We start from the raw sequence: 16,457 nt of genomic DNA, 5'->3' as shown, positions 1-16,457 counted from the left end.
GGAGGTTGTCTACCACCTACCGTATTTACTCGCACAATGAACGCACTCGCGTAATGAACGCACCCCCCAAGTCGGCTCTCAAAATTTTGACTTTTTTTTCACTCGCGTAATAAACGCACCACCAACTCGGACATCAAAATTTTGACCCCCTCCGCCCACGTGGGCGAAGTGAACACACTTTTCAATCCTGGTGCGGCAGCCTGGTCAAACAAAATGCCTTGCAAGAGGCGTTAAAAAATTCGCAAAGATCCAACTGAAGCAAGAAAAAAAACATGGAGAGGAGCTTTTTTTTTTTTGCACAGCGCAGTCTGGACTTTTGGTTCGCGCGCTGCCGCGCGCAAGGAGTTAAGAAAGAGAAGCGAAGTGCTTTAAGCGAACGAAACAGCTTGCGAAAAGCGCAAAAAAAACCAAAAAAAAAAAAAAAACCACGGAACTAAGAAAACAAAAACAAGAGAAACTTTTTTTTTTTTCTTTTTTTTCTTTTTTTTTTTTGCACAGCGCAGTTTGGTTACGGGGGTCGCGCGCGGCGCGCAAGGAGGTAAGAAAGAGGAGCTGAGAAGCCCTCTAAGCAAACGAAACAACTTGCGAAAAGCGGCAAAAAGAAAAGAAAAAAAAAAAAAAACGACCGAACTGAAAAGGAAAACGAAAGAAGAGGAGCTTCTTTTTTCTTCTTTTTTTGCACAGCGCAGTTTGGTTACGAGGGGGGGTCGCGCGCCCCGTGCAAGGAGTAAGAAAGATAAGCCGAGAGCCCTCGCCTAAGCAAACAAAACAGCTTGCGAAAGGCGGCAAAAAATATCCCCAAAAAACCAAGGAACTAAGAGGAAAAAAAAAAAACAAAGAGAAGTTTTTTTTTTTTTTTTGCACAGCTTAGTTTGGTTAGGGGGTCGGGCGCCGCGCGCAAAGAGATAAGTTACTCCGATTGTTTAGGATAAAAGGTCCGTTCATTCTGCGAGTAAATACGGTACATTTCAGGGACCCCCTCTAGATTGGTGGAAACAGGTGGGGGACTCCATCTGCTGGGGGTGGGGGGAGGGTTTGGGACATTTACATTGACAAAACGATAGACGAAGAAAAATAAATAAATACTTATTGCGCGTAAAGCACCTTTGAAGCTTTAAAAGGTTAAAAGTGCAAAACAAGACAAGGATGAAGAAAAATACATACACAACAGAGACAGGCACTAACTTGCGACTGATATTTTATCCCAGTCAGTCAAACCAGCGCACATGCGCGAAGTTGTCACTCGTGCCTCCACTTCAGATTAAAAAGCACAAATGACACAATTCTACAATTCTACACACGTGTCCAAATCCTAGACGACCAAATTCCAGATGACACGTCTAGACGAAACCGTCCAGAAAAGAAACCTCTCCGTTACTAAGCAAAATAGATGGCGTGCTAACGCAGTTGATCAGATGCTCTAAATCAACTGCGTTAGCAGATGCTCTGATAAAAAGCGCCTCAACTATCTCTATTTCAGTCTTTTAAAATAGCTAGTTTTAAAAGGGATTCACACCTGCAACGCATGCACTGAACCGCAAGATGCCCCCCCGACTTCTTACAAACCGCCAGTCGATGGTCACACGTCCTTTCATTAAAACATCACCCCGTCTGTGCTATGTAAACGTGCCCTCATGCTAGCGGTATCTTGTAAGCAACATTAGATGTGCAGGCTGTAAATTGTGTGACATACTTCTTCGAACACTCGACACGCCTCTCCCTTGTCGTCATAGGACAAACTTTTGCCAGCCTGCATGGCGCAGAAAAAACATTAACTTTGTACATTGTAAAACCCGAGACGTAGGACTTTTGTCCTACGTCTCGGGTTTTACAATGTTGAAAGTTCACCAGCTCGCTTGCATCTTCTCTGTAATTTCTATATTAACTTTGTATTTTACAGCTATCTTCTTCGGATTGTGTGACAACCTATGCAAATAAGAAATCACTTGAATCTTTGATTTCTTAAGTTTGTTTTGTTGACCATCACTGCCAGTGTAACGCCTGATTCTTTGAAGGATGCTTTCGCACACACTGGAAATCAAGCAGGCAGGGTAACCTGCATCGTTTAAGCACTCTATCTGTTGATTAAAACTCGTTGCTACTTTGTGCTGGCAACTTTTTGACGAGGCAGCCTGAAGGCAGGAAGAGGCTATGACTCTTTTTATCAACTTGAAATGTTTACCTAAAGGATGGTTACCACACTCGCTTACGACCGAGTTGCAGCAACCTGGAATTGCTTTTGACTATATACGTGTGCTATCTACGAGAAATGGTCGTATATAACATTGCCACGCCCCGGTGAAAGAACAAAGTAGAACATACACGGCGAGTGTCCCACCTAACAGATGGTGCCAGCATGTTCTTTCGACCTTCGTTACAGAGAGACTGCCCCGTCGGGGAGGGTCGCGTTTGCGATAAAGGCTGCCGGGAGGTGCCCTCCATCGTCTTCCTCCTCTCTGCCACGCGACAAAGTGGCACGCGCGTACTTCCGACCAAGCTCAGCGGGAGGCGCCACATTGCGACAGTTGGACCCCTCCTCGATCTAGGCTAAGAGACGGCAACGAGTCGGTTGTAAGCGGTCGCGAGCGCGTGCCTCGAGCCCGCCCACCTCGAGATGGCGGTGCGGTTGAGGGGCGGCGAGGGCGGCAGGTTCCTCGAGGGCGAGTCCAACCCGTCTTCCTCTTCCTCCTCCTCGTCGTCCACGATGGAAAAGTACTCCGAGTGGTCGTCGCTCGAAGAGGTCGCCTCTGCGCGGGCCGCAGGGGGCGGCTCCTCCGAGGGGGTCTCCTCCGGTGGGGCCGGCGGGGATGGCGGGGAAGGCGGAACTCTGGCCGGTGCCCGGGGCGCCTCCCCGCTGCGGTTCTGCACCGCCCGGCGGATGGCTTGAACCCAGTTGGTGCGGATGCCCGCAGTCACTGCCCGCAGCACCACCTCCCCTTCGTCCCGGAGCTGCGACGGTGGGGCACTCGTTAGACGGTCTTTTTGCTGCCGAGTCGCTTGTTAGCGAGTCGTTCGCTAGGCGGCTTGGATCGCTCTGGAGCCCAAAAACGCAAGGACTTTCCTGGGCCAAATGATGAATCGCTTCTCAGTTGCCTAGAGTTTTCCTCAGATGCATCCTCTGAGAACAATGTTAAATTTTTGTGGAATATCTGTCATTTCTGCCAATTTTATCCCCAATAAAACTAAAAATGTGAGAATCCTCGGGTGACACGCAAAATAATTCATCTAGCATAGAAAATAAAACGTAATTAAAGGGGTCGGTTTCACACTTCCTCCCTTCCCAATCAATTTAAGGCAATCACTAGCTGAATAAAATGTGCCCAAATAAACAGTCTTACTATTCCAACATGCTTAAATTAAAAAAAACACCCACAGCCCCCAAAAATCTTTTTTTTAAAGTTTTTGTTAGGCGATTTAATGTGGTGTCGGAAGACTACGCAATAAATCTTTTGCTGCAGAGTCACATATATTTTTAACAAAGCCAAAATAATTAACTGCTGGAAACCAAAACACGACACGGAACCTCAAGGCCAGAAGTCACGTGGCTACACATTTTATTTCTGCTTCTCCAGCATTTGAAGCAGACGATGAAAACGACGAACTTTTATGCAGCATCTGTCGTGCGATTGTTTCACACTTATATCCTCTCTTCTCACAAGAAGTGCTTAGGTCCACCACGAGCCTTTTTTTTTTTTTGGATCAACGTATTTGCAGCTTTTTAGAGGCCAGAAAAATGAGAATAAGACATCCTTCTTCCCTCGGAAACTGCCGAAATTTCGGTACGACAGATACACCACTTAAAACCAGCTTCTGCGCTTTTTATCTCATTACCGCATTAGTGGTTCGGGCTCCTCGAGCGAAGAGTCCACAAGATCATATTTTAATTCCGTCGAGTGGCGCAACGTCCGGTGGCATGCCGGTGCGTTCAAAACGCGCAGCTTACTTTGCTATTGGCAGCATTGGCAGGAGCCATCAGAATTTCTTCTATGCAGGCTAAATAAAGTCTATCCCTTCGTAAAGTATCCCCATTTTTTTCAAAAAGTTGTTTTTAATTAGTGCAAAAATTCCGAAAACTAGACAAAGACGTTTCGAATATGCAGAAATAACAAAAAGACACATATTGAGACGCTCGCCAGTTTTTTGCGAGTACCTGGGCACTCATCGGCCCTATTCCGGAATGACGTTCGGGATGTCAGAACGAAACCGGTGGGAGATTTATTTCTGCCCTTTAAATCAGCTGCTCTTGCCGTGCACTAGCCGTTCTCCTAGGTCAGTTTGGCGTCCCCCTTTTTTTTTTTTGTTATTGTTTCCACACCAGTGCACTCGAGCGAATGAGTCCGTGCGTGCTGCCGACGTTACCTCGAGAAGCATCGTAGGCTTAACGAGCCGGATGCACTTGCCCGGAATGCCAGCAACGGTTTAAACTGGATGACGTGCCCGAGGTACAGTTAATTACAATTCAGGACGGCCTCACCTGTAAGCTGTGTACAATCACGGACTAGTCGTCCTTCCAATCAATTATTTGTTTATATTACGTCACAAAGCTAAAATGTTTTGCTCGGTTTTTAATCTTAATAACTCCCAAAATAAATCATATTTCCAGAAAAAAAGTTTCTCCTCCATGTTACTACGTTCGATGAGCTCTGTCTCTGTGCAGATTTCAAACTAGTCCAAGAATCGTTATGGGGTTCCGGCCCGACCTACGAAAAGCTTTTCCACAAGCTGTCTCGCTCTCTTGCTGCTATCTTGAGGGTGGGGAGACTCCTTCTGTTGCTGCATCTTGGTGTTGGATGAACCGGGATAAGCTCCTGGCTTATCTAGCCCCAAGACCCAGTTGGTAGAGCGCTTGTCAACTTATTTTATCGTTTTTTCTTACTAGGTGCGTGTCAGTGTTTTCTCGCAAAATAAGCTAGACAAGAGCTAGGTGCGGACCTTATGGGAGGTTAGGATTCAATCCTTCCAAAAGACATTTTCCATACATGAAGACAATCAACTCCATCGCAATTGGCTGGTTACAATTTGCGATACCGTTCTTAAAAAACAAATTCGGACGCAGTTGGTAACCTCCATGTGAGGAAAAGGTGCGCTGGAAGAATTCAATCCCCCCGTTCCGAAGCGGTTGGAATATGCGAGACCTTTCCCTCTAGTGTGTCCCTCCCGCTTAATGACGTCGTCCGGGGTTCCTCACCAGGACCGCAAAGGCGTAGCTGCGCTCGACGCCGTCCAGCGTGACCACGTCCCGGACCCTGCGCAGGTCCAGGCCGGCCCCGGCCCCCGCCTCCTCGGCCGAGGGGTCTCCGAAGTGCGCCAGGGAGGCGTTGCGCAGCACGAACCAGTGCTTGGACCACTCCCCCTGGGGGCCCAGGCGCAGCAGCCAGCCCTTCTTCACAAACAGGTCCTCTGCGGGGGGGCCCTCTGGGGGGCCCCGGGTCACGTGGCCGTCGGCCGGAGAGACGCCCCCCTGGCCGCAGCCGTCCGGCACGCCCCGAGGCTGGGGAAAGAGAGCAATCTCAGCGGCCGGCTTCGCTGCCCGCGTCTCCGACTCTTTCGCCGTCCAAAGAAGTCCCCAAACGGCAACGTCGCGCGAGCTGCGCCTTCGGATGTTCCCATCACGACGGCGTCCGGAAGAAAGCGCGGGAGAAGGCAACACGACCGCCCGTCTGGCAAGTCTACCACCTCTGCTCTGACCACCAACGCGGTCGGTGTAATACTTTTTGCGTCGGGCGTAAATCGGAGACCGCCGTTTTGAAGGCGGCAAACAGTCCGAGACGCATTCCAGACGCCCCAGTTACGCCGCCGCATCCCGGAAAGTGCCATCTTTCTGCACGCGCGATGACGCTGCTGCGGGTCTGCACGAGCCCAGCACGAGACGGCACCCGCCCCGCTGCCTCTCGTGCCCATCTCACGCTGCCGATTAGTTGCGGCAGCGTGAGATGGGTCCATTTGATTGGTTCCTCCTTCGCAGAAGGGAAAACTCATCTAATGTCAAACTAATGTAAAGTCGGTAGCGCGTAGAATGCCACGGGCAGTCCTAACGTCATGAACGAGACTTAACGAAACGAATGGACGTAACGTTACAAACAGGGACGTTGCAGACAGATCTCATGTCGCAGGCAGCTGTAATGTCACGGACCGACCTAACGACGGGACCGAGGTCGGACACGTGTAATTTCACGGACAGATGTAACGACGCAAATAATGTCGCAAAGAGACAAACCATCACCGAAGGAGTGTACATTCCGCTAAATTTGTCGCGTGACACCGCGACACCCATCAAATATTCTATGGTCATAAAAGATAGCCTAAGCGTCTTTTTTGTGTCGGGTTTTCGCTAAATAGCCGGTCCTATAAGATATTCTGCATTTAAATACATTTCTCAATGCCCCCCTATAAAGCAACAAGAAACGCCGAAAAGATTTTTTACGGTGCACCGATGGAACTCGTTTCTCACAAAATAATCTTTCTAAATAAAAAGGTAACCTTTTTTAGTGCTACATTTACGTCGCAAGACTCGCCTGAGGAAGCATGACATGTACTTCCCCTTTGCAGTCGACGTCTCGAAAGAGGAGAGTATGCATTTTTAAATCTCTAAACTCAAAACAAGCATCTGTTCACCCATAAAAAAATTTTTTGGGAGGTTTATTTTGTGACATTCTCACACTTAGAAAACCTTGAGCGTGCTGACAAAACCCAAGAAGCACAAAAAAGGTCCAAAACTCTCGCCAACACGTTTACATTCGAGCGAAATCCTCCGGATGTTAGCACCTCGATGAAGCGCGCAACGAGACAGTGGCACCATGCTCCTAGCAGAGGCATTTCGCATTCAACGACTGCTGTAGACAAGCAGCCAACCTCAGTTTCTAAGGCACGTCAGCTTACCCGAGCACAGTGCTATACAAAATGTTCAGATTAACACCCAATGCTAGGTAACTTCTTTTTACGACCTGGAAATCGAGAACACAGATCCCCTTGTGTGCCAGCCAGAACCACCGCAATCGTCTCAAACCCGGGACGTACGCTCGATCAGTCGGCGAGAGAAGGGCAATCGTAACCGGCTACAACGGTCCCGGAGTGTTCGTCCCAATTGCTACGATGCTCGTTTCGACGCTCGTTCGTGACCACTTGCTCGTACAGGACGAGTCAAAGGGTTCGATGGCTGCATAAACCTCAACGTACGAAATTTGACAGGGTGGACATTGGGGCGAGTTCATAGGAGTTGGTACTGAAAAACAGCACGACTGGGACAAGGACAAAGACAATGTACGAGCGCCAACTGGCAACTCAAATCTTATTAAAACAGAAACGCAAAATTCACGCCGATGCTCGCGCAGGCATTGGCACCACGTGATTTTGAAATGATTCTTTCGTTGCCTCAAGTGCTAACCCAAATAAAAAAAATCAATTTGATGTCCGTGAGGGACCGGCGACTGGCTTACGCGCAAGGACTTGTTTTTACAGCAGAGCTATTAAGGGCTAGTTTCAACAGTTTCGTAGTGTCCGTCAACAAATAACTGTCGACACAACACTCTGGACAGCTACCGTCATCTGTGAGCGACGGTGGCAACCAGACAACCGGATTGCTGCCGTCGCTCATAGATGGCGGCAACCTTTCCAGTCTCTCATCAGAGTGGTAGAAAACAACTCCACATTGGGTGTTAATCTGGAGGTTGAGCGTGGGATTGAGGGGTACTCACGGGGGGCTCTTCGGGCGGCAGGGGGGGCCAGGGGGCCAGGTCCCGGCAGGGGGGGGAGTGGGGCAGGGCGCAGCCCCCGTCCCCGCCGTCCCTCCGCACAGGGGCCACCAGGGTCGGCTCCGCGCCGGCTCGCCACCGGCCCAGCAGCAGCTGCCCCGGCACCCCTGCGTCCACACGGTTGCTAAACACGCTATGCCTACGACCCTTGCCATCTCTTACCAAGCCATAGATACGAGAAGAGATTGGACATCTATTGTCATCAATGACCTTGCACCACATTTTACTTTAGCTCCTCCCGGGCTTCTCCCATAGAAATGACGTTGGGCCTAGCAACGAAAAACGCCGTGCGAACGACGTGGGCCACCATTACCGATCCAAGGCCAGCGTGCACACATGCAGGGCTGCATGGTATTCAACGTACAGACTTTCAGTGCTTAGGTGTTTTGCTGAGAAAATGGTCGGTTGCTTTGCTGTTGGATGTTCCAATCACAGTCGTCACAGTTTCCGTTTCTTTATGATTCCAAAAGAAAAAAAAAAACAAAGCAAAATATGGCTGTATAAAATCAAGCGCGACAAAAGGACGCCCATGGAAGGCTTCGTAAGATAAGAATGCTTGTTTTATCTTGAAACTTTTTATAAAATGGACTTTTCGTCGCAGTAGCGATCACATGCGTGCTAAATATAAGTCCAAAAAAGCTTCCATCTTGTGACGCATATTCTTGAACCTTATTTAAGGCTCTAGACTCAGTGAAGTTATGCGCGTTTTGAACATAGTTTTAATGTTAATAAGCGATTGGAACAAGCAGCAAGAATCAAGAAAACGAGATATGGCATTTTCTATGCTCACTTATCGCTACGGAAAGCCCCTCAGCTGCGAATGCCAAATTGTTATCGTTCCACACTGCTAAAACAACAAAAGGCGTCAACTAGAACTGAAAATTGCAAAATTTACGCAAGCATAATTTGCGTGACGCACGGAACATGTAAAGCGTATGAATGGGCTGGTGTCGCGGCATGTATCGAGGGAGGATAGACAGGAGGCAATAACTTCATATGGGTCCTGAATAAACACGACACAGCCCCGCTAGCGGACGACTTAGAACAAAATAAAGGAGCCATGGGTCAGAGGAAACCGAGCATACGGGCATAGGTCCCAGGCGTCACTTGGGCTCGAAGATGGAGAACTGGCTGTGTCGGTGACGTAATTGATGAGCTGTCAACGAAGCCACGTCAGCTGGCCAAACCCTCCCCTATATATGGCTCCGTCCTTTACGACGCGCCGTCTATTGGCTGGAACTGAATTTCACTAGTCAAGGTTTTGCGGCATTTGCGAGATACCATCTATGCTACATCAAATGGATGAATTTTGGAGCCATTAGTGAAGGAAAAAAAGATAAAAACATATTTGCGAATGTTTCACCCGATGGGCACGCTCTCCGAGACACTCCGTCGTAAACAAGTGTGTCGACAAGCTCGCGCGTGCATCGCCCAGATAACGCGCAGTTGGTGCTACGGTGCATGCAAGCAGGAAAAGGCAGACGCGCAGAAGAGCGTCCGTACCGCGTTCGTACAGTGCCCGGCGGGCACTGCATCTAGGGCATTGAGTTTGGCACCGTGCCGTATCTGCCGACGGGCCTTTAGACGCTCCGTTCACCCACCGTCTCGTAGATGGAGCAAGTGCAATTGTCAACGGCTACAACAAGCTTTCGGCACGGCGTCGGAAAGATCAGGAGACGTGCTGCCGAGCCGTTGCGGACCGTTTCAATGTTCCAAACGGCGGCGTTTCCCGCAGTTTCGGGAAACGCGGGAAGATGCAGTTGTTTGCGAACAGCGAGATTTGTTTGGGCAATGTCAACGACTTGTGTTGGCAACGTAGCAGTGATGACGACGGGAACAGCAACACTCGTATGGACAAAAGACACAGTGAGAAGGAGCAGTTCGCAAGCTTCTTAAAAGACACATGCAAAGTAAAAAAACATTTTTTTAAACAGCTTAGATGGAAAAAGGACGTCATAAAACAATTTTACAACAAAGAAAAAAAATTTTTAGAGCTATATTTACGGCATGAGATGACTTTTTGTCAAGCGAGGTGTAACGCTCCTCCTTTCCACTTTTCGCTCTCGCGCCTGAGTGCTCCGCGGGGAGGACAGGTAAGCCGCATGGATTGGCTTGGCTGCTCAGATAAAAGACGTACGCAAGCCTCGTGCAACTTCCGCTCAACTTTGGAGTGTGCTGTGTTGTGGCTTTAAAATCACGCGTTCCGTTCGCTCCCTGCACGGCTCGAAGGCCTCCGGGGCAAAGTGATGAGAGCACACCCGGGCATGTTTCTCGCCAGGCGTACGCCCGATCACCTCTAGCCAGATCGCTCTCAAATGCTTGTCCGCCGGTACCATGTGTACTGAAACCCTCCTGGTCACAATCACGAGAACTGCAGCCTTTTGTCGAGCAGCGGCGTTGCTTTGGTTGAACCGACATGTCAAAAACAACACTGCGCTGACCGCGCTCCGCGCCCCTTCGCAGAGAAAATGGCAAAGTCTTTGTTTGCATTCGTATGCGTCAAAACAGAAGTGACGATTTTGTTATACTTGATGTTTCTCAAAAGTCAAAATATTTTGTTAAAAAATAAGTGCAACAGAAAAAAATAAAGAAAATAAGTTAACCTTTAAAGACCATAGAAAGCTTTCGAAAGAGCGCAAGCACCACATGGTAAATAGCGACCAGTCATGTGATAAACAAGGGCCACTTTTCCGCGGCACCTGCTACAAATTCGTATAGCGCCGTAAATATACCTCTAAATTTTTTTTTTCTTTGTAGTAAAATTGTTTTACGACTTCCTTTTTTCATCTAAGCTGTTTAAAAGTATGTTTTTTTCCTTTGCATGTGTTCTTTAACTTGGATGACGCTTGGGCATCTGATGCGCGCGTGCCTGTGCAGGTAAAGCTGGAGGCCAGGCATTCAGAAGAGGTGCCGTTCTCCCGCACTCCTTGTACAACATGCCCCTCAAGTAGAATTTTTTTCGTTTTGTCGACAAGCAATTTGGGGGGGGGGGGGGGGGGGGAGTCGATTCGACTTACAATCGACGGTCAATAGCATCAGCGACGCCGGCAGCGTGTCTCGATGCATCTCGCAATGAGCTATTGAGCTTGGGCGCGTTTGCTGCTGGGGACCCACTAACGACGCCCAACCGCTCGTCGTGTCACAGCCATTACATTCAACTTCTACAACCAACCATTGTGCCATTCAACAGCACGCATTCGAGGCAGACGAGGACTCCACGTACCTCCATCGACGCTGTCGCCGGTGCCGTTGCGCTTGCGTCGGGGGGGCTCCGCGAGCAGCAAGTACACAGGGTTGTGCAGGAAAGGCGAGGGGGGCGGGCTCGAAGCCCTCCCGCTGCCCGAGGCGTTCTCTCCCGCCCACTCATGGGGCAGGAGGTCGGCCGCACGGGGGACCATCTTGGCCACCCCGTCCGACCGGCTGCGCTGGCTCTTCAGGCCGCGGCTCTCTCGCTTCAGGTAGCGTCGGCTGCGCCCTTTCGAACCGCTTTCCGTGTCGCTGCACGAGAGGTTAGTCCGACAATGGGCTTCTATCATTTTTTGTTCATCCTTGGGTACCGCGCTAAAACCCACCCTATTTTGCTTTTTCCCGTCTTTTTGACTGCAGTAAGATTTCCTTAGGAGCCCGATAGCATTTCATATTCGATTCGGTACTAGCAGTGTGTCGAACCGAAAAAAAATACGGGTTCGGTTACGGTTCAGGTTCAGGTAAATTTATTTTGTTCCGGTTCAGTTCCGGTTCGATTAATTCGATCCGCGAACCGGTTCGCGAACCGGTCCGGGGCGCTGAACCGGTTTGCGAACCGGTTCGGAAATTATAAATGACAAATTGCAACATCAAAATAAATTACAAATAAAACATCTGAAATCAGCACATACGAAACGGGATACATCGTAGTGTAAGGCTCAGGGATTTCTACCAGGAATGGTTTCTTTATGTGCGCTCAAAGGTTACCTCACTGACGTTTACGCATTCGGACTTCATCTAATTGGGTCCGACACAGTAGCTGTAAAATCTGCGACCTCCTTACAAACCCACTTACTAGTAGAACTCGCTAACTATCCCGCCACCTCGGCGTGTAAGCAATTGAAGGAACAGTCGGGAGAAAATACAGCTTTCTTTATTTGAACTAGCCTTCGGTAACTCAAATTAGACCCTTAAAGAAGTTTTCATTAAACAAGATACGGAATATGAAAAACACTTCACCGAACGCAACGCCAGAAGGACATAATAGGATAAATATTAAAATAGAAGAGTTCGCTGTCTCACAAATATGTTAGCTTCTAAGTGCCTATACAAAACCGGATGCATTATTATCAAACTCCACAGCCTTTTCTTTTCTCATTCCGATGGAAGCAAGCTTCAAGAACTAGCGCGTTCTAGAAACGTGTTATGAAATGAGCACACAGCAGCATTTAGGATTTACGAGATTGTAGAAAAATAAAATCCCGTGACGCGATTTTTTTTTTTTTTTGCACAGTCTTTCAATTTTTTTTCTTCCGTGCAAGCCGCGACCAGCGCAATACTGGTTCCTATGTCAAGATTCATGGATGCAGCGTTTATATTCCTAAGACTGAGTGGAGAAGAAAAATATGTAAGCGAGGTGTGTGTCAGTTGACGGCACTTAAAAAACAAATGGCATTGATAGCACATTCATTGTCAACAGCGCGTGGCCGAACTGTTTTGACATGAGCCGATAACCGTTATTTTTTTTCCGGTTCAGTTCCGGTTCGGGTTCATCGCGATAACAATGTAACGGTTCGGGTTCGGGTTCAGTTCCGGAAAAAATACCGGTTCAGTTCCGGTTTTCGGTTCGGTTCCGGTTCGACACCCTGGGTACTAGGTTTATATTCAGTATTCAATTTGGTATTTTAAATTAGTGCAATATGAGATCTGTTATTCGATTTCTATTAGATTATTCAACATTCAATTTATATTCAATTAATTCAAGATTCAATTTGATAGTTGATTATTCAATATTTTATTTATGTTTGAGTAATTCAATAGGGTGTTCAATTTATATATAATCAAATGAATATTAAATTTCATATTTGATTTATAGTTAACATTTGATTGGGTATTTTATTTATATTCAATGATATTAATCGCGTTTAATTTTTCATACTAATTGTCTGAGAAAAAATTTGTTTGCATACCCTTCAAGATGACTTAAACCAATTACTTTTTGTAGTAACTCTCACACTTTGAGACTTAAGAGACAAACAGCTCAGAGAAGCATTCTTAAACTTTTTCAGGCAGTGATAACTAAGTTTTCTTAACCGCTGCTTTTAGCCCCTGTATATTTAAAGGCATTAAAAGGGAATCACTTCGAAGCAATAGCAATGAAATTTAAATTCAGGCAATAAAGAGCATTAATATTCTTAATAAAATTTTTTAGGGGTGCGTGAATACCGAATAGTAGTTATTGAATCGAATTAAGAAAAAAAGCCGAATATTGAATCCAGATATTGAATGGTAATTTTATTAGTAGGAATTTTTCAAAATGGGCTGCAAATGAGAATATCTTGATGCAGAATATGCATCTGATGTCGAACAAAAGCTCAAAATGTATAAAAGTTTAAACACACACACACAAAAAAAAAAAGCTGCTTTTGAGATCCACTTTTTATGGCACAAACACAAAATCCATCTACCGTCTGCCTCATAGAAAACCCAAAGTTACAGCCATGTGTGGCTTTTTCTCCTCGTTAAAAGCAAGACCTAACACCATGACACACCCTTTCTTCATGCAGGATGTGCGTGCCACTTTCGGCCGCAGTGACAGGGGAATAGAAACACCGATTCTCCTATGTTTACCTCGTGTTTGGGTGGGTGCATGACGAATCTTGGTTCACTGGTGACCAATTTCGTAGGAGCTACGCTCTAGAAATGTCCCAGTGCCGTGGTTTTAAGCTGCCGATGCGTAGCGGCACAAACAAAATGTTGAGAGTGAAGTTATTTCGATCATCTCGAGACGGGGGACGACCCCAACGCCGTCGAGCCTAGGCGATCGCAGAGACGATGGCATAGGCAGATTGTGCAAGCCTGCTTCGATGTGCTGCCAACACATGGCACAACACGACAAGATTGAACACGTCTCTGGCGCCTCGATCGACCCATCTTCGTACAACGATGGGCCATTACAACACAATATTGATGCATGGTCTGGGTAAGACACCTGGAATACCGAAGCAATCGAGTGAAAACACAGTGAAAAATATAGCCATCCGCCGAAAATATGAGCGTGTGATTATTTGATGATCTGGCGGGCCAGTTGGTTGTTTATCATGAGGATATACAGCGCAAAACAACAAGGAAGGATGAGGGAGCGCTCCTTCCGTCTCCTTCGTCCTTCCTCCCTCGTTGTTTTGCGCTCTATATCCTCATGATCTGGTTATCATTTACAGATATCACAGATCGTATTTGACCCCTTTGGAGGCTTTCCGGGGATAGTATTTAAAGTCTCGATTCTGTACCCCTTTATCGAAGCGCAATAAAAACTTTGGGAAGACTCCGCTAAAACCAACACCAAGCTGGGCGACCCCTGTGGGAAGCTCAAGGTGCATCTTGGGCGACCGGGGAGGTTGGTGCCCACCGCCGATGCCTCACTGTTCACAAAGTAGTTGAACACATTCAGGGATTTGTAGCTTTTAAAGGGACAATGAAGGCAATTTCGGGGATCTTTTTGGCGATTGAACTGGGTTCCAGGCACATCTCAGGCCACGTTGCACAAATTTAAGCCGATACCGGTGCTTGTGTGCCGTGCAAATCAACTAAACAGTCGCGGTAATAATCGTACCGGGATCGACTGGGGCGACGCCCCGAGAGTTGCGGGAGAAACCAGGAGAAGCGGAGCTCACGTGACCGATGCGGGACAAGAAACGCGACGTCACAAGAGACGTCGCGTTTCTTGTGACGTGAAACGTGAAACCGGCAACGAGCAACTATGGGCAAACAAAATAAAAGTAAAACAGAACACGGTACTCGAAGGATTCTGCAAAATGGTAGCTGTAGATGGCTGTTCTAACGGTCGACTGAAAACCAGTATTCGTTCGGGCGACGCTAGTTTTCACGTGTGGGTTGCTGTTCGTAATCTTTGACGACAAAAAGAGGACGTCCGCAAAGGAACCGGATCCCGGAGCAGCGAGATCGCTGCCGCTTTCCCCTCGGCATCTCCCCCGCGTCCGTCCTTCGGCATGCGGGCCACTGGTTGCCGGCTGGGGGGTCTTCGTCGGGTGATGGCAGAGGCCGCCACACACATACTCCTGTTCTGTTGGCGTTCGGTCACTGACTGGAAGCTCAAACTCACTCGCGAGAGCGCCATTGCCGTCCATGTTGACAGATTCGGCGAAACGACCACGCCACCGCACTGCTATAACCCACTGCGGTAGCCAGAGTCTCGAGCTCCTAAATACTACCGATATCGACTATTCACACTTGACGTCCCTCCCTACGTCACCTCCGTTTTCGGAGGCCCAGAAACGAGAATGGAGATTGTTCAGTTTCGGTTTCTTTACTTCTTTCGTAGGCACAAAAATATGCGTCACAAATGTCTACAAAAAATTGGGCAGCATGCTATGTTCCCAGAAGCATTAGAACACCATTTAAAAAAATTAAATAAAATCATCTTCATTGTCTCTTTAAGTCATTCTCAAGTATATGTACCAGGCTAGTCGAATAGGTAGTCCTTCCGCAAATTTGTCATTTCTTTAAAAGGCCCATGAAACGATTTTTGGGTTGGGATAGATCATTTTAGATTGGGATTTTACTAATAGAACATCGTTCAGTGGGTCAAAAGAAAAAAGGTAGAAAGTCAAAAGCCTGACATTCAGTGCGAAAATTTGAAAACACAGCGGACTATTTCGTTCCTCCTCCCCTTCGTAACCGCTCTGCCTTTTCACTGTGATACATCCGCGGTCCAAAAAGCGCGTCATCGGGTCCAAACTGACGTCACACAAAACCGGACCTCATTTAGACCCTTTTCCCCTAAGCTGACATTGTGGTGAAAGCTACGCGCTTGCCGGACCAATCAGCCACCTCCGTTTCATCACCTGACTTCATTCTCCGCAGCCACATTTGCCACGCTTACGTGGCAAAAGTGTGGCTAGCCCAAGGAGCACGTAGATTCCACAGCACGTTCAGCTTAGGGGTGAACGGGCTGGGGAAAGAAACTTTTGTCTGAGTTTTGAGCGACGGGCTAATCTTCTAGGGGGACAATGGCTCTCTCCGGGTACACAAACCAAGTTCCGAGCGAGAGGGGCCTCCCTTCTTTTCATCTTCTTGAACTGTTGGGTGGAATGCGCGATTTATGGGTTGAGGAGGAAAGCGAAACAGGAAAAAGTTGGAAAAGCATTTCATGACCCCTTTAAGGAACAAGTGCTCTTTCTTTTCCCCCAAGGGAGCAGGAAGGCATTCGATCTTGTATAAGTAAGTTTTACGAGGTACTGCAGTCAGCACTCCACGGTGAGACCTTTAAAGAACTCGCTACTAACTCACTGCAGGTCCTCAAAACCCAAAGAATTATCATATTATACACTAAAGGTTCGTCATCGTCTGTGTCATCTGCTTGAAAGACTTGTTTTCCAACATTACTCCCATCATGCGAAATCCCACTTTGGCAGCATCCAGTTGCTACGTGTAATGTTGGGTGGTTTTAGAAACTTCCACCGCGCTTACCCACTTGCTTCACAGATCACTCGTGGCAGT

The 16,457-nt window shown here is 47.7% G+C and overlaps 1 protein-coding gene across 1 annotated transcript in view; it reads right to left on the bottom strand.

Moving 5' to 3' along the window:
• Window positions 1-16,457, bottom strand: part of LOC8032103 (protein outspread) — a 146,298-nt gene that overhangs the window by 53,367 nt on the left and 76,474 nt on the right. The window contains exons 8-11 of the mRNA XM_029966668.4: window positions 10,975-11,249; window positions 7,695-7,858; window positions 5,189-5,491; window positions 2,609-2,949 (exon numbers count right to left, since the gene is read on the bottom strand). Coding sequence (XP_029822528.3) covers window positions 2,609-2,949; window positions 5,189-5,491; window positions 7,695-7,858; window positions 10,975-11,249 — 1,083 coding nt within the window. The remainder of the gene's footprint in view (window positions 1-2,608; window positions 2,950-5,188; window positions 5,492-7,694; window positions 7,859-10,974; window positions 11,250-16,457) is intronic.

Source organism: Ixodes scapularis, unplaced genomic scaffold (genome assembly GCF_016920785.2).
Source record: "Ixodes scapularis isolate PalLabHiFi unplaced genomic scaffold, ASM1692078v2 PGA_scaffold6__148_contigs__length_123643588, whole genome shotgun sequence".
Lineage (NCBI taxonomy): Eukaryota > Metazoa > Arthropoda > Arachnida > Ixodida > Ixodidae > Ixodes > Ixodes scapularis.
The sequence above is the reverse complement of the archived record's forward strand: the minus strand, read 5'-3'. Positions and strand labels throughout refer to the sequence as shown.